The sequence below is a fragment of the Spinacia oleracea genome, chromosome 1, assembly GCF_020520425.1.
Source record: "Spinacia oleracea cultivar Varoflay chromosome 1, BTI_SOV_V1, whole genome shotgun sequence".
NCBI classification, from domain to species: Eukaryota; Viridiplantae; Streptophyta; class Magnoliopsida; order Caryophyllales; family Amaranthaceae; genus Spinacia; species Spinacia oleracea.
Genome location: NC_079487.1, coordinates 126,217,463 through 126,242,218, shown reverse-complemented (window position 1 = coordinate 126,242,218; position 24,756 = coordinate 126,217,463). Strand labels below are relative to the sequence as shown.

The 24,756-nt window shown below is 36.9% G+C and overlaps 1 protein-coding gene and 1 non-coding gene across 3 annotated transcripts; both read left to right on the top strand.

The window, feature by feature from the left end:
• The first annotated feature begins 5,292 nt into the window (after nt 1–5,292).
• Nucleotides 5,293–22,933, top strand: LOC110782896 (F-box protein CPR1). Of its 2 annotated transcripts, XM_056826739.1 has the most exons (4): nt 5,299–5,458; nt 5,922–6,814; nt 7,154–7,258; nt 22,389–22,933. In XM_056826739.1, exons 2-3 carry the CDS (start codon nt 5,925–5,927, stop codon nt 7,182–7,184), a joined length of 921 nt encoding a protein of 306 aa, XP_056682717.1. In that variant the 5' UTR covers nt 5,299–5,458; nt 5,922–5,924; the 3' UTR covers nt 7,185–7,258; nt 22,389–22,933. The 2 variants fall into 2 exon arrangements, with proteins under 2 accessions (XP_021842839.2, XP_056682717.1); XM_021987147.2 differs by having other exon boundaries at nt 5,293–6,814.
• LOC130466466 (small nucleolar RNA R71) lies at nt 18,518–18,624 on the top strand. Its single transcript, XR_008926691.1, has one exon. It is a non-coding gene; the product is annotated as a small nucleolar RNA R71 (small nucleolar RNA).
• Nucleotides 22,934–24,756: the final 1,823 nt, after the last annotated feature.

The following is a 24,756-nucleotide window of genomic DNA, read 5'->3' as shown; positions in this document are numbered from 1 at the left end:
AAAATGACTCGACTAATTGCTTTGACAACATCCGATTTTGGTGTATCTACATTATACTAAAACACACACCAGGAATACACATGTCATTTCATGGTACAAAAATTTCCCGCCAAAAATCTTTCCTATCAAACATATCTACTTTATTTTTTATTTTATTTTTCTCCTATTGTATAAACTGCTATGTATGGAAAAAAATATAAGATTATAAAATATTACGATATTAAACTATTTTGTTAATATTTTAGACAAATCATTACTCCACCCGTTCCTAAATATGTGTCATTTATGAAGGTTTGCACGGTAATTAATAAAAATGAGAAATGTGTAAGAAAAACAATAATTAAGAGTGTTTTTGGGGGAAATGATAAATTAGATAATTATTTATTGATAAAGTACAAATAAAAGTGGATGTGGAATTGAATCCTAACACTTATAAAGCTTCATACTTTGATTACTATTCACCCAATAGTGCATTTACGTGCAAGCCCCTCATTTCCTTCTTTGTTTTATTTTGTCTTATTTTTAACAATAGAGCATTTACGGTTTCACCCTTCCATTGTTATACAAAATGTATTGTTTTCTTTGGGTATAATTTTCTATATGTTGTACCTTCGAACTATCAATTTAAACGCATATGGTTTCTATTTCCTGTTACACGTAAATCCAACATCTAACTTTAACATATCATTTCTAGCTTTTACGTAACATTTTTACAAAAATAATTTTGTATACCTTGGGAGATCGTGCGCGCTAGCGCACGATCCAACAACTAGTAGTGAGAAAAGTGTAAAATATGCAAGAAAAAATAACCATGATTTATATAAAAGTGATACATATTTAAGAACAGAGTGTAGTATATTAATAGCTCGGACGAGTGCCAATATACTTGGCTCATGCATAGCCGGAAGTCAATGCATGGTACACATATGGCCAGAATAAGTTTTGGTTGCACCAATAATTGGATCTTGCCATTGAGAAAGTGGAGCGCTAAAAGCCCCTTGATGTTATGAAATATTATGTGGATGCCCATTATATTCCTAGTATCTTTCTGGAATATTCTAGCTAGATCTAGGGTTTATTGTTCTCCAAGCAAACCCTATTATAGTGTATGTATATATACCCTATTGTTCATGGAATAAAACATACAATTGTTCTCTCCCAATTTCTCCTCTTTTTCTCTCTATTTCACAACACGTTATCAGCATGGCAAGATAATGCAGTTGATGATATTTTTGAAAATAAAGAAAACACTATTAATTATATAGTGTATGAAATACCCTTAAAGTGGTATAGATATCTGAACAATAATAGATGGCCCGTGAGAAAAAATGAATGGTACCTATTGAATAAGTATTCAGATATCATAGATGAATAGCATGCAAAATATATGTTGAATAATTTTGATGACATCAATAGATGAGGGAACCGAATATAATGCATATGCGAGAAATAATGGATTTTGAATAGGGGATCGTAAATCTATGTCTGTTTCGATGTAGACATAACTATAATGATCAAATGAGCTCATGGGCCTGAAGTCCAATAAGTTATGGATTTGAAATATCCACACTGTACAGTGTTTTGAAGTTGAGTCCTACATTCATATACATATGTAGTTAATAGGTAAATGCATCATTCATCATACATTTAGTTTGTTTTATGTTTTATCATGGTATGATATAGAATTATCTAGTTATAATTTCATATAACATGTTTCAAAACTATTATGATGTCGTATATGAAATATGAATCCAAATAATGGTAATACGGATTTGCAACTTTATGGAAATTCATAAGATGAAATTCCTGCTTCATTGGGCTAGTAGTTGCAAAAGAAATATAATATTGATTTAATAGTATGTTATGAATCATGCAAATAAGAAAAGTTCCTGAAGAACTTATTCATGATGTTCTTAAACATCTAGCCTTTTGAGTTTTTCATACAAATATCCCAACATTGATGAGATATTATCAAAACTCTAAAAGAGTGTTTTTGGAATGTCGTCTCAACCAGTAGTTTGAGTAATTGAAAGTTTTGAAATATACATATTAATTTATTCATGAAAAAAATTATTGTACAAATATGAATCATCTTAAAAGATAAGATAAAGGTATGTAATGTCCTTCCAATGGATATTATGTTATGGTCCAGAAGAACCATAAAAACATTATTAGCTATATTATACCTCCAAGTTGGATGATGATATTGTTATTTATCATGTATTGCCATAAAAGTATGACCAAAAAAGGTTTGATCAATATTGATAAAAAAAACTACAATTTATGACCTCCAGAAGAATGTATATATGTCCAATATGTATAGATAACTCTTGTAATATCATATACAAGAAAATGTATTTATCTCAGGTGAAGCTAAAGAATTATTATATTATGCATCGGGAAAATCGAAAACAAATGTATCGAATGAGATAGAGAAAAGCACATGATCTTACAGGTATTATTTTCAAAACAATTGAAGATTCAAGTTAAGCTTTGGAGAATAAATTTTCAAGGAACTTCATGCTGCTACATTTGAGAAGCTACTCAACAATATTGGATGGATTGCACAAAAAGATCTCAATTAATGTATTCATCAGGGGGAGAAATACGCGTTGCACTCTTTTTCCCTTAACCAAGGTTTTGTCCCACCGGGTTTTCCTGGTAAGGTTTTTAATGAGGCAACATTTCAAGCGTATTATGAAGAGCGACGTACTCTTTTTCCTTCACTAGGTTTTTATCCCACAGGGTTTTTCTAGTAAAGTTTTAACGAGGCATAATCTTCAATAATGGACATCCAAGGGGGAAGTGTTATGAAATATTATGTGGATGCCAATTATACCCCTTGTATCTTTCTGGAATATTCTAGATCTAGGGTTTATTGTTCTCCGAGCAAACCCTATTATAGTGTATATATATATACTCTATTGTTCATGGAATAAAACATACAATTGTTCTCTCCCAATTTCTCCTCTTTTTCTCTCTATTTCACAACACTTGAGAAATTATTAAAAATTAATTCTCTTTTGTCGTTGGGATTATTATATGTTGAAGTCAATGTTTGTCATTTGTCAATGGTCAATGTTGGTTATTTTTTTGGCTGGATAATTAATGTCTCAGAAACTTGATCGAATTTAAAGAATAATTTTTCATTATAGTTTCGCGTTTTCTATTATAAGAATTTGTTTTCATAGAAGTATGTATTTTAAATTATTAATTTTCATTATAGATAATACTCCTAAGAAATATTATTGATGCTTAAAATTCTATCGTGTACCCATAAAAACAAAGAAAGTTTTATTATTCCGCGGGTAAATAGAGACAAGACACTGAAATATATTGGCCTATGAAAAGATGTAACAAATCCTTGAAAGCAAGGTAGTTTAGTTAACCATGAAAGGGCGAACTAATCTAAAATCGGCGTATAAGGATGAGATGAAGTCGGAATTTGCTTACAAGCAAGTACGTTAAGATGAATAAGATACACCATAAATATGAACTCTAACAAATTCCACCAAATACCTAACCAAAACCAGTTACTCGTTACGTCTTCAAGAAAACCAGCCTTGCATGATTCGCAATCGAAGCATAGAGTGTTTGGTTCATTATCCCATTTATTGCACTCGATGTTGGAGTAGGTCATCGTTGTTCCATTCTCTGGCTTTACCCAAACTTCTGAGCTTGTGCGATTGAAGTTACAATCTTTCGGGGGCTCGCAACAACCAGACTGCATGTCAAATTCATGAACACTTTTTGTATTAGTTTAAACATATCGATCATTTAAATACTCCCCTACATTCTCAAATGTTAGTATTATTTGAAATCTTGACATTTTCACAATTGACGAAATTCTTCTAGATTCTTTTCGATATATATATATATATATATATATATATATATATATATATATATATATATATATATATATATATATATATATATATATATATATATATATATATATATATATATATATATATATATATATATATATATATATATATATATATATATATATATATATATATATATATATATATATATATATATATATATATATATATATATATATATATATACTTAAACAAATATTCACACGAGATTTTATTTTACTCGTCTCAAGGTAAAGTTTCACAATATCAAACTTTTAAACTACTAAGTTGAAAAAGTTAACTATGAAGCTAGACTGCGTAAATTGACTTCATTCCAAGTAGCGAGTAAACCAAAAGTTTTGCAAATTAAAGTTAACTCGATTATTCTGAGGCAGATATGTGCAATACTCCGTACCTTTTAAGTATTATTTTTCTAAAATAACTCGGAGTACCATAAAGGCTAGTAATTATTTTAGGCATCGGAGGGGCTTTCCTCGGAAACACCCCCGAGGCTAGTAATTTATCCATTGTGCAGGTTAACTTGGACACGACACATTCGAGCTAGCAAGATCTTCAACACACACTAAAGGGCCTTCATTCGAAGCCCATTGTTTCATCCACTTCAACACCGGAACAACGCTTATGGGGCATTATGCTATTATTTACAAAGGAATTAATTAAGCCTCTAAGTCTAAGAAATATGCAACTATAAGTCTATAAATGTGGAGTATAAAAATACATTACTAGAAGTATATGTTATGGAAATTGCAAAACCTTTTTGAAGAAAAAATAACAATCCTTTTTTTTTGTAAAAGCTAAATCATGAACCATTACAGGAAAAAAATAAATTAAAAAAGGATGACGGAAAAATGACTTGTAAAAGGATAAGGAGAAAAAGTAAAAGGGGGGATAAAAAATCATATTTAGCCTTCCATGTGTAGCATAGTATTCAAGCAACCATTATGCTACAAATATATTTTCTTGTCATTAATGTAAGTTAATTAGACATAACTTAAACATTTCATGTGCAATTAATTACCCAATATTAATTTTACAGTTTTTTCCAAAAATAATGGGGTTCCTTTGAATCCCTCGGGGTCTATATAGGTCCGCCCCTGTCTATAGACCCCCTCATCGAAAAAGGTTGTAAATCATAAAGATATGAAAGAGGGTATACAGAATGTACGATCGTAGCTATGGTGAAAGGAAGTTTTTATTTGATTCGATTATTATTGTATTTGTAAGATTCAAATCTTTATATAGATGTCGTATGACCTTTTAATCAATGAATTAATTTGATTATCTAAAAAAAAAAAAACTAAACTGACCTGACCTGACCTGACCTGAGCCGAACTGAACTGAATTAAATTGCAAAATAAGTTCTGAAGCTGAAATTAAGCCAAAAAGAACGTGGCTTTAACCGATACTCCTCCGCAGGACTAAAAAAATCGGCAAAATAAAGGTGCTCACCTTCTCGACTCTTCTGTGCTCAAAACAAAGATGTATCTTCCGCAGTTTTGCTTCAATTGATCAATGGTGGGAACGACTTAGCTACCCACAATCTAATCTTCGTAATCCATTACATTCGGGTAATCTTGTCCCCTTTAATTTCAATCTTTTTCTTGGCTGGTTGTTCGTCAATTTTACGCAATGGGCAGAATAGTCGTATGATTTATGGGCAATTTTGAACCTTTAATGTCATTTTCTTGCTCCAATTTTCTCTAATTTAGACCTGATTTGTTTCTATGTATCTTCAAAATTAGCAATAAAAAAAAGAACGAAAAATTCCCAATTCAATTTGCAACCTAGGTTAACATGTCATCCATTCCTGTAGATGTGATTACTGATATTCTGCTTAGATTGCCGGCAAAATCTTTGCTACGCTTCAAGAGTGTGTGCAAATTATGGTATCATATAATTGAGGGCTCTGATTTCATCAAGCTCCATTTTCAACAATCCAATAATCTGCATTTAGTTTACAAGAGCCCTGTCCTTTATATGAGTGATTTTGACTCGTTTGATAATACCATTGAACTTGATTACCCTTCCAAGAATATGGGTAGTGATGTTTATGTGGCAGGATCGTGCCGCGGCTTGCTTTGCTTCTTCAAGTACTCTTATCCCTTCACAGTTTTCTTGTACAACCCCACTACGAAAAAACACAAAACACTCCCACTTTTGCCACTAAAAACCATCTTTCGTCGCAAGAGAAGTCGGTACCTCGGATTTGGTTATGATCATGTGTCCGAGGACTACAAGTGTGCGAGGATGTTTCAGCTTAAATCTGATGATGAAATGGGTACTTTCAAAAGCCAAGTAATGGTTTATAGCTTGAGAGCGAATTCATGGAGACAGGGGGTTCAGGAGGTTCCACATCACTTTGATCGCCATTTTGGTTATTGTGTCCACTTTAATGGAATTCTGCATTGGTCCGTTAGAGATGAAGCAAATGATAACAGAGTTCCCCTCCCTATAGTTAGCTTCGATCTCTATAATGAAAGTTTTAGCACCATACCAATGCCTAGTTTCCGTACAGAGATGTATTTGCATGCTCACATAGGAGCTCTTGATGATAGCTTGTGTCTTATGATAAACTATCTCGAGGAATGTGATGTATGGATTATGAAAGAGTATAGTAGGCCTGCATCTTGGACTAAGCTGTTTAGGTTTCAGAAACAACAGATGTATCAGGAGTTTAGGCCTCTTTCTTTCTCCACGAGCAAGAAGCAATTGTTTGTGCTCCTTAACTTATATGATGTTGCTTCTTTGGACTTGGAAACTTTGGAGATTACGAAAGTTCAACTCTCTCGTTTCCACAAAGTTTTATATGCATATGTATGTCCGGAGAACCTTCTTATGTTCAAGGATGCCGAAGATGTTCTTGTGGGCACGAAACGACGGAATAAGAACAGCAAAAGGGGAAGGTTAATGAGGAGAACTGATAGGTATGCACAAGTGTATCTTCTAGCATTCATTAGTTATTGGCAATCTCATTTATGTTTGTTTTAGTCAGAACGAAATCATAATTGTTTGTCACCAAATCTGGCCTTAATACTTCCATATGTGGTCGTCCAGATATTGATTTGTATTTTAGGATCTTGCGTCATTAGATCCAAACAAATGCAGTCAATCCTGAAGTTGTGTAGGATCGTGTTTGTAGGATTTCTATTTCTAATGTATGTTGTTAGGATCTCAATGTGATTTTACGGTCGTTAATCTAACAATCAGATCTAATTCTATGAATGAATTTTAATTCATTATCATTTTTCTATTGTTTTATGTAGGCTCTTACAACACCATGATTCCTTCCTATAATTAATCATGAGCCACGGCGCTGATCAAATGTAGGATCTTGATCCTCATTATAGTTCTACATTCCAACATTAGAGGTACAAGTTTATATTATGGCTTGTTTCTTTCACCATGGATGATTTTAGAGAATTAGTAGGACAGTTTACCTAACTTGTTTATTTCTGTTTGTTTTGTTAGTATTGTTACATAGATGTTTTTTTATAGAAATGAAAACACTGGAGTTTTATTTGCTCATGTTGTACGTTAGTTTTGAGACCTTTGTCTATTTGACTATTTATTAGAACCCGAAAGATGCTATGTGCACTTATATTGCCTCTTTGTCAACCTTTTGTCCATCATTAGGCCCTGCAACCACAATCACAGTTTTGTACAGGGTTATGGTTTGTTCAATAAGCTAGCTTTACATTGTAAGCTTTGTAACCACCTTTGGTTATCCAAGTCTTGGCAAAGAGAATGACATAGTTGAATTGTTAGCGTAATAATTGATATCTTATTAGATAAGCACAGTTGTCTGATATTACTTTCCATAGTTGAAGGATGTCAATAATATTTGTGTTATTGTGATGGAAAAAAATTGGGGAAGTTAAAGGACAAGGAGAAGAAACACCATATTTACGTTTCCCCCTCTCTTTTAAATGAGAAATCAATGGCCCTAGAATGGCCAAAATATTGAACTCTGTAAACTTATTGATAGTCCTTGTCCCTTTTTTATTTCCCCGTATTCCTCTTTGGGGTGTCCTCTTGATTTTGCCCCATATCTTAAATGATAAGTTCCCCCCCTTACTCTATCTCTCTCTTTAAGTCCTCCCCCCCTCTCTCTCTCTCTCTCTCTTTCTCTCTCATGGGCGCACTTACCAACCCATGTGCACAAGTTAGACCCAAGTGTTAATAAAGCGAAGTTTTCTCTACGGGGTAATGAAAAAGGGACAGAGGGAGCATTAAAGTAATTTCAGAAGAAAATATATTGGAATTTAATTTACTTTTTTTCAAAATGTTCCAAGTTAAATCAGCTATTGAAGGTATTCTTGCCTTCTGACAGGCTAAAGTCGTATCACCTAGTCAAAAATAAACCTAATTCCACTAACAAGGTAGCAAGGGAAGTCAGGATCGTATCCACAGGGAAACAATGTTCTTTCTGCTATTAAATTATTAATCTAGACTACTGGTAACAAGAATATGGATTGATTTGTATAATATAACTAGGACGATAATAAAATAGGAAGAAATCAGATATTAAAAGGTCTAGGGCATAGGTTCACCGATGAACAACATTCCAGGACGACAACAATCGATAACAAATCAATATAACAGTTAATTAGACCAGCATGCTCTCTCGAATCGATACTAATCATAGACTTAGAATTAACGGGCTCTCGCTACGTATTAATCCCAATTCTACCTATTGAAACAAGCCTAAACACCAAATTGCATCTCTCGAATCTTAATTTGATATTGCGAAACTAATACAATCAAACCTGCGCAAATCTAATTGTAAAGTAAATAAGGGCAATCAATAGGAATTAACAGCTAAACCAACAATCAACAACAATTAATCATCCTTTCACATTCGTTCATGGATTCCCAAAACCCTAGAAAATCAACTACTCACACATATTAACAATAAGCAAAGCAATTGGCATGATTGAAAACATAATTAAAGCTTAAACAAAGAATTGAAATAAGGAATAATACCTAATTGAAGGACAATGGCAAATGAAAGCTTCGATTTTTCTTTGATTGAAAATAAACTAAGTGTTTGAATTGATGTAGAGAGAAAAATAAAACTTAGAAAAATAAACTAACGGTTTTGTGCTGGAAAAATAAGATGTTCGTCAAAAATAAAACAAGTTTGCTTATATAGTTTTTGCCAAAATAAGGCTTAAAAACGGAATTAAAAACGCGAAAAACTGCTGGAGGTTGGCGTCGCCCGATCGGGCGACGCTTCGCCCGATCGGGCTAATCACTCGATAGTCGGCCCGATCGGGCCAAAATCCGCCCGATCGGGCGGGTTGCGAAATCTCCACAAGACCTCCAGATTGACCGCCCGATCCGGATCGGGCGAGCTGCGCCCGATCGGGCGCGCGTTGATGAACTTGGCTTGCTTATACTTCCGCCCGATGGTTGCATTTCGCCCTCAGCTTCCAGGGCGATTTGCAATCTTCAATGTATCTCGCCCGTGTCACCAAGTCTAACTCCCGGGGCTCAACCATAAGCATCTCAGGCTCCCGAAAGTCGACGATGGAGGTCCCGAACTTCTCGGACTCATATAGTGGCCTTGATCAACAATGAAACGGGTCTAAAACGACCAATTTCTCATAATCAAACCTGAAACTCAAGGCACACTCAATAACACACATTAGTACTAGAAACGGCTCCTAAGAGCACGTTTGATACATAAAAGTACTAAGGGACGGGGGCAAAAATTCTATATAAAACGCATATATCAAACTCCCCCAAGCTAGATCTTTGCTTGCCCCTAAGCAAAGAAATCATCGATGAATACATAAATCAACTTCACCCCAAACACATCTTAAAACAATGGATACGATTCAAGGCAAAATCCAACAAGCATGCATCAATGTCAACCAATCAAATCCATCCAACCGCTAATCCGCCTTAACAATCGTCACGCAAAGCGAACCAAAAATGCACATTGGAATTCAAGACTAGTGCTCACATACTCGTCACTCATTTATGTGGCGGATAAAAGATGTACCCGTTCGCTCTCCTCCCAACATATGAGTGAACAATGCCCTCCCAAACTCACAACACTCGTGTGTCTAGAAAAACATACACTCAACCTAATAGTCGACTCGAAATGTGTCATGTCATAACTTGCATTGATAAACAACTACTTTCACATTAATACAACTCTATGCACAAAGGTCGGAAGGTCTTTCAAGCTTGTAATGTTAGGCTTAGGTAAGGGTGCGGTAAATTTGGGAAAAATGTGAGCTTAAAGCCTTGGCTTTGGGGAGCATAAATCCTAGCAAAACCATGGTCAACCACAAATGATGACCACAACCACAACTTCCCACTCAACACATGATGAAACAACAAACAAACCACACTATATTTTCTAGCCTTTCTTTCACAATTAAAATCAATCACTCATAAGGATAAGAAATTACAATACTTGAGTGAAACAATGCTTTGAAATTTCTTGAGAATAACGACCTTTCCTTCTTTTTCTTCTTCTTTTTTTTTTTCTTTTTTTTTTTTCTTTTTTTTTTTTTTTTTTTTTTTTCTTTTATTCTCCTCATCTCATTCATTTTTTTTTCAACAACAATCATGATAAGAAGAATTTCCCTTTTCAATACTCGATATGCTCAAAATGTACCACACTGCAACTCCCTCACCTCACTACTATTAGCTCCCCCAAGCTAGGCTTGGGACTAGTAACCAATGGGGAATTTATGGGCTTGTAATGTGGTTAGTCACCGAATAAATGGCACAGGCACAACATGGGTAGAACAAGAGGGAACAAACGTATCTAATTTCATCTGAAGGCTACCTAAATAGAAAAATGCCTTCGTCCTCCACAACGTGCATGTATATGAGTCATAAAACATTACTAATAGTTGCAAACCAATACTCAAAATCAATGGCACACCAGGAAGCTATCACACATCCTAACCAAGTCAACTAGTCAAGCACCAAGTCCACAAGTAGTTGGTCAGAGTTGACTCAAGTCAAGGCATCAAAGTAATCGGATCTCAAATCATGGTTAACAAATCAACAATGCTCGTCATCAAAAACCAAGAATCAAAACAGTTTACAATCAAGGGGCACAGGGAAGCATGGTTTTGTATTCATCGGAACGTATTTTTGTATATTTTTTTTTTTTTTTTTTTTTTTTTTTTTTTTTTTTTTTTTTTTTTTTTTTTTTTTCAAAGCAATAAACTAATCTAGAATGCATTAAACACACCAAAATAAACACACCAAAATAAAGAAATGCAATACTAAAAGAAAGACATACCTACAATGTACAAGTAGTGTGAAACCCCCCCCAAACCAAATCAGACAATGTCCTCATTGGCTCAAGGGTATCGAACCTCATCATCAACATCATCTCGGCATCACTGATGGCCTTGGCCATCATTACCAGCATCATCACCATCATCTCGGCCAGCATGTCCACTAGGACCCGCTCCCCACCCTCCGTACTGGGTGGGTGTGAAGGTGCCCATAGAACCCGGAGCTCCATATCCCTCCGCGGGATAGGTAAACCAGGTAGGGTGCTCGTAATCTGGGGCAATATAGCCCTGCCTGGCATACTGATCATAAAATGGGAACATGGTCCTCTGGTGATCAGCTGCGAACTCCCGGAACCCGAGCTCAAGTCTGCTCAACCTCTCATCAATGGACCCCTGATCCTCATGAACTACCGGGCCACTCTGGGGCCTCCCCGTGTCTCGACGCCCCCTCCTGAAGTAGGTGCGAGGCTCTGGCTGGTACTGATGGGGCTCTGGCTGAGGGTCAGGCTGAGGCTGGGGGTCAGGCTGAGGTTCTCGCTCAAATCCAACAAATAGATAATGAGCCTGACCGGGTCTGAAACTAGTGCGGCCCTGAGGGTCAGGCAAGGTGAAAAGCCTGTTTCCCTCGAAAATCCAGTACATGGCTCCCGGCCTAAATAACCCGTGCTCCCCCTGCAGCCTACGGAGTCCAGCAAAATAAGCCAAATCAAGCAAGTTGCTACCCAGAACTGGGATCTGGTTAGCCTCAGTAAAATTGGCCGTGGCCATGGCTATGTGGGTGATCAACCCACCAATGGTAATCTTGGTAGTATGTGTGGAGGTGGCTATGGAGTAAAATTGAGAGGCCATGTGATGTGCAAGGTTCATTTTGTAGCTCTCCTCTCCTTCGGAAACGTAGCCACCTAGGATCTCTAGCTCCGTACTTCTAATGTTCTGGGTCTCATCCCTACCAAAGATAGTAAATCCTAGGAACCTGTAAAAGACAATGGGTACCGGGTGTTGAATCTTGGAAGCATGCAAATGTTGCATACTCCCGGGATTATCATTGCCCGTAAGCTTTCCCCACATGGTACAGTTATTGTGAGTCTCCTTGGGTTTCCTACTATATGTGGTAGACAATCCAAAAATTCTACCAAAATCAGATAAGCTCATGGTGTAGGTTCGGTTCATGACACGAAATTGAACCGATGACACGGTTCGATAACCATCCCTACGAATATTAAAACTACTCAAAAATTCTAGAGTCAACCGCCTAAATGTGAGACGGAGCATACCATACATGCTACTCATACCAACACCAACAAAAACACGTTTTACATCACGCTCAATTCCCATTTCATGCAATGATTTTTGACATATAAAGCGAGTAGGGATTACCTCCCTCAATTTGAGGTGCATGAATCGTGCTCGTTGCTCCTCCGTAATAAAGATGACATCCGGAAAATCCGTGTCGGGCTCGAATTGCGGTGGTGGAGGTGGTGGTGTCGGTTCCCGAGCTCGGCTTGTGGAAGCCTCATGTTGATTTCTTGGTACCCTCGTGCATTTTCTTTGTGGTCTATTTGCCATTGATGAAAAATCTGAATTTTTGAGCTTTTTGAGTTTTTTTGGGTGAATTTGGGGATTTTGTGGGGATGAGTGAAAACTTAAATCGATTAGGTGTAGGTTGTAGAGGATGATGAGAGGATGATTTTGATGAAAGAATTGTTGAATTTGGTGGAGATTTGAGGGAGATATGGTGGTTTGAAGTTTTTGGAAGTTGGGGTTTAATGGAGGAGTGAGAGAAAGTTAGGTTGAAGATGAAGAGGAAGTGAAGAAAGATTGGGGAAAACGTGAGTTTATCGCTGAAATCGCGTTCCGCCCGATCGGGCGCACCACGCCCGATCTGAATCGGGCGATTTGCGAAAGCTTATTTTCTTGACTTTCCCCTGCCCAGAATCATCCTTGACTTTTCCTCGAAAATTTCATCAACCGCCCGATCGGGCAAAATTATTTCGCCCGATCGGGCATTCCACTCGTCTTTTGCGCTCGATCGGGCAAACAATCGCCCGACTCGGGCGTTCCACTCGCCAAAGCGCCCGATCGGGCAAAATTATTTCGCCCGATCGGGCATTCCACTCGCTGGATCGCCCGATCGGACATGCTGCGCCCGATCGGGCGGAAATAAACTGCAAGAAATTCATCCGTGCGCGCCCGATCGGGCGCACCTCGCCCGATACGGATCGGGCGATTTGCAGCGTGCTTGGCCTTGTGCGTAATTTCACTTTCTCGAACTTGGAGCTTTAGGCCTGCACATTATTAAACACCCAAACAGCGTAATGCCCTCTTCTCGCCTCACCAATACTTAAACACACTTAGGTATGGAAATACTAACTAAACTCACAAAAATAGAATGGAAAATGACAAAAATCAAACTTATACTACTTAAAGCGATAAAATACGGGTTGCCTCCCGCAAAGCGCTGGTTTATTTCTAGGTCCCGCTCGACCTTGTTACCTTGAATATGCAGCTTATGAGGCGGAGGGGTGGAGGTGATGGACCTCAACCACTCCTACAGTAGCCCCATCGTGGTACAACTTCAGACGTTGCCCGTTGACCTTGAATCGTTCACCATTCCCATTCTCTACTTCAACAGACCCAAACTTGCTTACCATAATCACAGTGAACGGCCCAGACCACCTAGATTTAAGTTTTCCAGGAAATAACTTAAGCCTAGAGTTAAAAAGTAGAACCTTGTCGCCCACCGCGAATTCTCTATGCAAAATGTGATTGTCGTGCCACTTCTTGGTCTTTTCCTTGTAAATCCGGGCACTATCGTAGGCTTGTAGTCGGAATTCATCGAGCTCACATAATTGAAGTAACCGCTTCTCACCGGCTAGCTTTGCATCCATGTTGAGCTGTTTGATTGCCCAATAAGCCTTGTACTCCATTTCTACTGGTAGGTGACACGCCTTGCCATACACCAACCGATACGGGGAGGTACCAATAGGTGTCTTAAAGGCGGTTCTGTATGCCCATAGAGTATCATCTAGCTTATCGCTCCAATCCTTCCTAGACTTTGCCACCACTTTCTCAAGGATAGATTTGATCTCTCGGTTGGAGACCTCAACTTGACCACTCGTCTGAGGGTGGTAGGCTAGTCCAGTGCGGTGATAAACTCCATACTTGCGCAGGAGCGCATCCAGATGCTTCTCATGAAAGTGTGACCCTCCATCACTGATCAAAGCGCGCGGAACCCCAAATCTAGGAAAAATGATCTTCTTGAACAGGGAGATGACTGTCTTAGCATCGTTAGTAGGTGAGGCAACGGCTTCCACCCACTTTGACACATAATCTACAGCAACAAGGATATACAAGTTACCCTTGGACGATGGGAATGGTCCCATATAATCAATTCCCCACACATCGAAAATCTCAACCTCAAGGATCCCGTTCTGTGGCATCTCATACCTCCTCGAAATAGTGCCGGCCCTCTGGCACGCATCACAAGCCATAATAAAAGCCTGTGCATCTTTGAACATAGTAGGCCAGTAAAAGCCACATTGCGACAGCTTAGCGTTTGTTTTCGACGGTCCATGGTGGCCACCATAAGGTGAAGAATGACACCTACTGATAACACCTTGAACTTCCCATTCTGGAATACAACGCTTGTATAACCCTTCAGCAGTCTCACGAAACAAGTAAGGATCGTCCCAAAAGTAAAACCGGACATCATGTAGGAATTTCTTCTTCTGTTGATAAGAAAGATCGGCCGGAAGGATTCTACCTACAATGTAGTTAGCAAAATCTGCGAACCATGGTGACTGACTGGCAAGTGCAAGTAAATGATCATCCGGAAATGAATCATCAATCGGTGTAGATCCCTTACCATCGTCATACCTCAATCTCGACAAGTGATCTGCAACCACATTCTCAGCTCCTTTCTTGTCGCGGATCTCTAGATCGAACTCCTGTAGCAGTAATATCCATCGAATAAGCCTAGGCTTGGCTTCCTTCTTAGAGAGCAGATATTTAAGGGCCGCATGGTCAGTATAGACTATCACCTTGGATCCAATCAGATAGGTGCGGAATTTATCCAAGGCATAGACTATAGCTAGAAGCTCTTTCTCAGTAGTTGCATAATTAACTTGAGCTTCATCCAAGGTCTTACTTGCATAATAGATGGCATGTAAAACCTTCTCCTTTCTCTGACCCAGCACTGCCCCAACTGCATAATCACTTGCATCACACATTATCTCAAACGGAATATCCCATTCGGGAGAACGGATGATGGGAGCCGAAATCAGTGCCTGTTTAATCCTGTCAAAGGCTTCAAGACAAGCATCAGTAAACACAAACGGGGCGTCCTTGAGAAGGAGCTGGGTAAGTGGTTTAACAATTTTAGAGAAATCCTTGATAAAGCGGCGATAAAACCCCGCATGACCAAGAAAACTTCTAACACCCTTCACATTAACTGGAGGGGGTAATTGTTCAATCACTTGGACCTTAGCTCGATCCACCTGAATGCCCTTATCAGATATCAAATGTCCCAAAACCACCCCTTCAGTAACCATGAAATGACACTTTTCCCAGTTCAAGACTAAATTGCACTCTTCGCATCTTTTCAAAACTTTAGTCAGATTTAGCAAGCAAGAATCAAAAGAAGTACCATAGACGCTAAAATCATCCATAAACACTTCCATGATAGACTCAATAAAATCAGAAAAAATACTCATCATGCAACGTTGGAAAGTAGCAGGCGCATTACACAGACCAAAAGGCATCCTACGATATGCAAAGGTACCATAGGGGCAGGTGAAGGTGGTCTTTTCCTGGTCGTCTGGATGTATGGGAATTTGAAAGAAACCAGAATAACCATCCAGATAACAGAAAAACTTGTGACAGGCTAACCTTTCTAACATTTGATCAATGAAGGGAAGGGGAAAATGGTCCTTTTTAGTAGCAACATTAAGACGCCTATAATCAATGCACATGCGCCAACCTGTGACTACCCTAGTTGGTATCAACTCATTTTTTTCATTTCTCACCACAGTTGTCCCCCCTTTCTTAGGCACTACCTGAACGGGACTCACCCACTTAGAATCAGACACAGCATACACTATACCCGCATCAAGCAATTTCATAACTTCAGCTTTTACAACATCTTGCATGACAGGGTTCAAACGACGCTGGGGCTGAATGCATGGTTTATGATTTTCATCTAGATGTATCCTATGCATACAAAAGTCAGGGCTAATACCCTTTAAATCATCAATACTGTACCCGATGGCCTTTTTGTGCCTTTTCAACACAATAAGAAGTTGGGATAGCTGGCCTGCATCAAGTGCAGTACTGACGATCACAGGGCATAGTTGTTCATTATCTAAAAACGCATACTTAAGGTTAGCAGGAAGAGGTTTAAGTTCGGGTTTCTTTACCTCTTTAACAGAACAAACCGGCCGAACTAACCTCTTCAATTTGATGCCCTCCGGCTCAGATTCTCCACCATTAAGAGCCAATTCCAGAGCATCCACATCAGCACTCCAAGAACTGCTATCACCTGCAGAAGACTCACAACAAAGCACTGCCTCCAAAGGGTCTCTTTCGAGAACTTGGGAGACGTTATCACGAGTAATAAAATCGACTACATCTATGCGATAGCATTGTTCCTCCTCTAGCATGGGACTTTTTAAGGCATTATTCAGATTAAAAGTCACCTTATCATCCCCAACAGACAATGTCAATTTCCCACTTTTAACATCAATTACCGCCCCCGCCGTATGAAGGAAGGGCCTACCCAAGATTATGGGAATTTGAGAATCCTCCTGCATGTCTAATACTACAAAGTCCACAGGTATATAGAATTTACCTACTCTAACAGGGACGTCCTCTAAAACACCTAAGGGGTATTTGACAGAACGGTCGGCCATTTGTAGAGTAATATTGGTAACCTTAAGCTCACCCATATTCAGTTTAGTACAGACAGACAAAGGCATGACAGACACACTAGCACCTAGATCACATAAAGCTTTATCAATAAATACGGTGCCAATGTTACATGGGATGGAAAAACTCCCGGGGTCCTTAAGTTTAGGTGGAGACTTGTTTTGCAAATAAGCACTACATTCCTCAGTGAAAGCTACAGTCTCTACCTCACAAAAGGCACGTTTTCTGGTCAAAATATCCTTCATGAATTTAGCATAAGCAGGAACTTGTAAAATTAACTCAGTAAAAGGAACCGTTACCTGCAAATTTTTGACCACTTCCAAGAATTTGCCAAACTGCTTGTCTAGCTTATTCTTGAGTTGCCGGTTTGGGAAGGGGAGTGCAATAGGTGGTACTTGTATATCCGCTCCCTTCTTAACCGCAGTTGTAGCCTCATTTTCATTGACTATCTTTTCAGCTGGTTCCTTTTCACCCATAACTATCTTCGGGATTTCCTCACTGACCAGATCACTAGCAGACACCCCGGAATCAACCTCAACCGGCATAGAAGGACCATCATAATCCCTACCACTCCTCAATGTAATTGCATTAGCAGACTCCCTATTTTCGGGCTGTGAAGGAAGTTGGCCTGGTGGCCTCCCTGCAATAGTAGTAGCCATCTGTGCCAGCTGTGTATCAATGATCTTGTTATGAGCAGTAAGAGCATCGATTTTTGCATCCTTTTCACTTAGAGATTTTTGCATTTGTAGCATCATGTTTCTCATCTCTACTAGCATAGCGTCAGGCTGTGTGGCTTGAGGTTGTGGTTGTGGGGGTGATGTGTGTTGTCTAGAGAACCCAGGTGGCCCACTAGACTGTTGGTTGTAGTTGTTTCGGGGTTGGTAAGATTGTTGGTGTGGGGGTTGATATGGTTGTGGTGGTGGATGTTGAACTTGGTGAGGGTTTTGGATGTTGTTGCTTCTGTAGGAAAGCAGAGGGTTATTTTTGTAGCCCTCATTGTAAGAGTTGGAGAATGGGTTGTTTTGTTTGTAGGATTGAAAAGCATTACATTGTTCAATAGAGCTTCTACATTCCTGTGCATAATGACCAGTCATTCCACAACTTTCACAAATAGTAGTAGGTTGGGCACTCATAGCAGCTACACTAACAGGTTGGGCAGATTGAGCATTGGCCGCTTGCATATTATCGAATTTATAATGTAAAGCAGTCAATTGGGCAGTTAATTGTTCAATAGAATTTAAATCATGCTTACCACCCCTCTTAGATAGACCTCTAGGATTTCCATACTGGGCATTGTGAATGGCTATCTCCTCAATCACCTCCATAGCTCTAGGCACCTCAAGTTGCATGAACCTCCCACTGGCAGCTGAATCCAACAAACATCTAGACTCATTGCCCAGACCATTATAAAACTGCTGAATCAAGAACCAATCTTCCAAACCATGGTGCGGGCATTCTCTTTGCAAATCCTTGAATCTCTCCCAAACCTCGAACAAACTCTCATCCGCTTGTTGTGAGATACCTAATATCTGACCCCTCAGACGAGCCGTTTTCTCAGGTGGAAAATATTTAACATAAAAAGCAAGAGCCAAGGATTCCCAATTATTGATTTTCAAAGCCGCCCGATTCAACCCATTAATCCACAGTTTAGCTTTCCCACTCAAAGAGAATGGGAAAAGTATCTCCATAGTCTGCTCCGGAGTCAATCCCTTTTGCTTGATGGTGGAGCAATATTGGATAAAGGACTGAATGTGAAGATTCGGATCTTCACCTGGTTCCCCACCGTACTGGCGTCTCTCGATCATGTTAATCAATGCGGGCTCAATCTTGAAGGTCTCAGCTGCAATAGAAGGCATGATCGCCTTTGGTAGTACGGACAGACTTGGCTTAGAATAGTCCGTAAGCCTTGGGGTAGGTGGCGGTATCAGATTTTCGTCACCCATCTCTATCTCTGAAACTGAATCTGTATCTGAAGGAAAAAGATCGCCAATATTATGATCAGAATCAGAGTAATTCCCACACTGTGCAATGAAAGTTCTTCGTCTACGAAAGGTTCTTTCGGGCTCAGGATCGAATGGAGTCAGATTACTAGTACCTACGGTCCTGGGCATAGACAAAGACTACAAAACAATGTGAGATCCGGTCTCAAGGAACGTGAGTTCCTTGAGTAGTAACAAACAATAGTCTAGGATAATCAATCAACAACAGAAAATAAAACCGTTTCCCCGGCAACGGCGCCAAAATTTGACAGGCTAAAGTCGTATCACCTAGTCAAAAATAAACCTAATTCCACTAACAAGGTAGCAAGGGAAGTCAGGATCGTATCCACAGGGAAACAATGTTCTTTCTGCTATTAAATTATTAATCTAGACTACTGGTAACAAGAATATGGATTGATTTGTATAATATAACTAGGACGATAATAAAATAGGAAGAAATCAGATATTAAAAGGTCTAGGGCATAGGTTCACCGATGAACAACATTCCAGGACGACAACAATCGATAACAAATCAATATAACAGTTAATTAGACCAGCATGCTCTCTCGAATCGATACTAATCATAGACTTAGAATTAACGGGCTCTCGCTACGTATTAATCCCAATTCTACCTATTGAAACAAGCCTAAACACCAAATTGCATCTCTCGAATCTTAATTTGATATTGCGAAACTAATACAATCAAACCTGCGCAAATCTAATTGTAAAGTAAATAAGGGCAATCAATAGGAATTAACAGCTAAACCAACAATCAACAACAATTAATCATCCTTTCACATTCGTTCATGGATTCCCAAAACCCTAGAAAATCAACTACTCACACATATTAACAATAAGCAAAGCAATTGGCATGATTGAAAACATAATTAAAGCTTAAACAAAGAATTGAAATAAGGAATAATACCTAATTGAAGGACAATGGCAAATGAAAGCTTCGATTTTTCTTTGATTGAAAATAAACTAAGTGTTTGAATTGATGTAGAGAGAAAAATAAAACTTAGAAAAATAAACTAACGGTTTTGTGCTGGAAAAATAAGATGTTCGTCAAAAATAAAACAAGTTTGCTTATATAGTTTTTGCCAAAATAAGGCTTAAAAACGGAATTAAAAACGCGAAAAACTGCTGGAGGTTGGCGTCGCCCGATCGGGCGACGCTTCGCCCGATCGGGCTAATCACTCGATAGTCGGCCCGATCGGGCCAAAATCCGCCCGATCGGGCGGGTTGCGAAATCTCCACAAGACCTCCAGATTGACCGCCCGATCCGGATCGGGCGAGCTGCGCCCGATCGGGCGCGCGTTGATGAACTTGGCTTGCTTATACTTCCGCCCGATGGTTGCATTTCGCCCTCAGCTTCCAGGGCGATTTGCAATCTTCAATGTATCTCGCCCGTGTCACCAAGTCTAACTCCCGGGGCTCAACCATAAGCATCTCAGGCTCCCGAAAGTCGACGATGGAGGTCCCGAACTTCTCGGACTCATATAGTGGCCTTGATCAACAATGAAACGGGTCTAAAACGACCAATTTCTCATAATCAAACCTGAAACTCAAGGCACACTCAATAACACACATTAGTACTAGAAACGGCTCCTAAGAGCACGTTTGATACATAAAAGTACTAAGGGACGGGGGCAAAAATTCTATATAAAACGCATATATCACCTTCAGATACAGAAATTATTTTGGTTGGGTTGTGGATTGACATCATTATCTGTCAGGGGACCAACTCAACCAAAAGCTTAAGCTGATGGTTGAAGTCCAAAGATTAGTTTTATACTCTATCATTATCTATAGTGGTTGCGTCAATGCAGTGACCAACCAAACTACGCAGAACGTGTTAAAATTTTAAATTTTATGTCTAATCTGCTATTAGTTGCTGATAACAGGTTTCTAGCACTTATTAACCTTAGTCCTAACTCTTACGTCTCTCTGCCTATTTTCAGTGGCCACAATTTCTCTTGAAATATCCTTTCTTTTTCAGGCTCTTTTTATGTAATGTTCCTATTGGGCCTTGACCTTTTGAATTCAGTGAAATCCTTCCATAGCATCGTTCAGTAATCTTACGAATTATTCATAGTTAAGAGTAGTGGACTGTAGATGAAAGTGCCCCATTCGGTGGACCAGAGTCACAGGACTGTGGGCCCGCTTTGACAATCTATGTGAAGTTTGTTACATCTGTAACTGTGGGCCCTGATGTTTATCACACTCCATCCTTTCTCTGCCTATTGATTGGCTGACTTGGCGCATTTGACAAGGATGTTGGGAGCTCAATAACAAGTTAGATGTTGGTAAATTACTCGTGATTGGATCATTGGATCATGCTATGATTTTCTACATCTCTGATGTCAAAATTTAATTGTTCCTTGTACATCCCAAGAGACAATGACAAACCCATGAAGTACTTCCATTCTGCTTTGGCCATCATGTAAGCTCATTTTTTCGTATCGGGGACTTTGTGTATGTTCCTCATTACCTTCCTACTGGTAACCAAAATATCTATTTGGTAAGTTCTGCTTTACAGCCTGCAAACCGACTCGTGTAGTGAGGGTACTCAATGATATTCCTTGCTGGTGTATAGATAGTTCACGGGATTTAAAATTAGGTTACTGTTGCTGAGCTCTTCTAGATCTTGGTTTGCATTGGTTTAACTGTTACTTCTCTATAGCCTATTCTTTACTATAGGTTTAGTGGGCGAGTGCATCTGATATGCATTCATTTTATGCTCCTGCATCCGTGTCTTTAATGAATGCATGTGCAGTGTATTTAGTTAATTTCTTGGACCATTGAGATCATAGGGAGGTTGCTTTGGAAAGGAAAGAGGTTTGTTTGCTTTTCTATGAGTAGGCAGGAATTATAGGTTCAAGTTTGCCTAATACAGGGTAATATCTGTAGTTGTGTTAGCTTGGAACCTACAGCGATCGAAGTTGTTGAGGTCTTCCTCTCTTCCGTGTTCCCTTCGGCTTTTGGAAAATTTGTGTGTTTGAGAACTCTGTTTTATTGCTTCTATTTTCTGTTTCTTTTTTGGGGTGATGTAACTCCTATTGTGATTAAGGGAAGCCACGCCATAGTATAAGAACTAAAAAAGAATAAAACGCAATGCCATGTAAGAAATTACTCGTAGAATATTTCAATTAAGATGTCCCCCATAATTATAATTGTTTTCTTATATCATTTCTTGTAAGCAAAACTCTGGCAATTTACTTGCTCCAAACGAAAAAACACAAGCAGATGGAATTTACTGCATGTTTCTATACTTGTGGCCTTGTGGGTTATCAAGTTATGCCTTTTATACATTTTTGTTTGTGCTGCAGAAATCAAAAGATGAATCTGGACGATGGAAAATCTCTCTAGCAATTGCAATGTGGATAAGTTACTGCTGTCAACTTTTTTTATGGGGCATCTGAGTCTTGTTGGAATTGTGCATTTTGTAATTCTGTCTCTACCATAAAGAGTAGTCCTGGATATATAGATGTGGGCAGTAGTCATGTAGCTCTTGCTCTTGGGTCTGGCGACAATGGGCAATGTACCAATTGGTACCCAAGTCTGAACATCGTACTTTTGTTACTGTTTTTCTTTCAGCAGCTCGTTAGATAACTGTTTTTGAGATATTTTGCGGTGTTTAATTTGACTTCAACAGATCTTATATTATAGGCCCTGTTTGGCAATTGGCTGTTGGCTGTTGGCTGTCGGCTGTTTTAGTTGGCTGGTTTGACTGGCTGTTTGAGTTGGCTGCTTTTGTTGGCTGTTTGACTATTGATTGTTTAAAAATATGTTTGGTAAAATCAGTTGTTGGCTGTTGGCTGTTGGCTATAACTATGTAAAATGACATTTAAGGACATTTTATGACTTTTATTCATTTTTAATAAATGTTATGTACGGAGTAGTACGTAATAACTAATATAAAGTACATAAATTATTAATTGAGTATTATTGTTACCGTTTATAAATTAATTTATACCAATTAAAAATATAATATATTAAGTATTTAATATTATCAATTATTATTTATTATTTATTATTATTAGTTATTAATTATTATTTAGTTATAAATTATAAATTATAATTATAAATTATAAATTATAAATTATAAATTATAAATTATAAATTATAAATTATAAATTATAAATTATAAATTATAAATTATAAATTATAAATTATAAATTATAAATTATAAATTATAAATTATAAATTATAAATTATAAATTATAAATTATAAATTATAAATTATAAATTATAAATTATAAATTATAAATTATAAATTATAAATTATAAATTATAAATTATAAATTATAAATTATAAATTATAAATTATAAATTATAAATTACTAATTATTAATTATAATTATTAATATTGTTAACTATAAATTAGTAACTATAAATTATAAATTATAAATTATAATATTTATAATTTATAATTTATAATTTATAATTTATAATTTATAAATTATAAATTATAAATTATAAATTATAAATTATAAATTATAAATTATAAATTATAAATTATTAATTATTAATTATAATTATAAATTATTAATTATTAATTATTAATTATTAATTATTAATTATTAATTATTAATTATTAGTTATTAATTATTAATTATTAATTATTAATTATTAATTATTAATTATTAATTATTAATTATTAATTATTAATTATTAATTATTAATTATTAATTATTAATTATTAATTATTAATTATTAATTATTAATTATTAATTATTAATTATTAATTATTAATTATTAATTATTAATTATTAATTATTAATTATTAATTATTAATTATTAATTATTAATTATTAATTATTAATTATTAATTATTAATTATTAATTATTAATTATTAATTATTAATTATTAATTATTAATTAGTAATTATTAATTATTAATTAGTAATTATTAATTATTAATTATTAATTATTAATTATTAATTATTAATTATTAATTATTAATTATTAATTATTAATTATTAGTTAAGTAGTGAAAAATAAGGATAAGAAAGTAATTTAAGTAGTGAAAAGCCAAAAGCCAATCCTAAAAAGCTAGTAACACTAGCTTTTCATTTTTGGCGGAAAAGCTGGCTTTTCAGCCAACCAACAAGCCAGTTACCAAACACATTTTTTGGCTGTTTGACCACATTAAAAAGCCAAAAGCCAAAAGCCAATGAAAAAGCCAGTAAAAAGCTGGTTACCAAACAGGGCCTATGTACTTATGTGGAACAATCATAATATATTTTGAAGTTATTAATGTAACCCTTGTGAGAAAATGTATTTGGGGTAGTTCACAAAGCACTTGTGGTTTTCTTTAACTAAATGGATAGGAAGACACAAAAAAAAATTAAAAAAGAGAAACAAAAAAAGTAAAATAATTGAATCAATACTTGAGGGGAAAATTGTAAGAGCAACTCCAATGGTGAGCTATAAGATGTTGTGGCTAAGTTTGTTACGTTAAATTTCTAGTTACAATTGATTAAAACTACAAGTTATCACATTGGTGGGCTATAATATTTAGTAGCTCCCTATAATATTTTAATTTAACTAATTTATTTATTAGAGCTATATTTTTTTCGAACTATGTAGTCCAAAATAGCTACAAGGTTACATCTGTTTATGTCATTGTTGTACCAATGGTGGCTACCTGCTCACATGTTCATTTTTTTTTTTGTGGGCAGATCCATTTTGTAA

Excerpts from the sequence above, each read along its gene's own strand:
- LOC110782896 (XM_021987147.2), top strand. The coding sequence starts at position 5,685 with ATGTCATCCATTCCTGTAGATGTGATTACTGATATTCTGCTTAGATTG. Across the intron at positions 6,815-7,153 it reads TTAATGAGGAGAACTGATAG|GCTCTTACAACACCATGATT; the intron begins GTATGCACAAGT and ends TGTTTTATGTAG.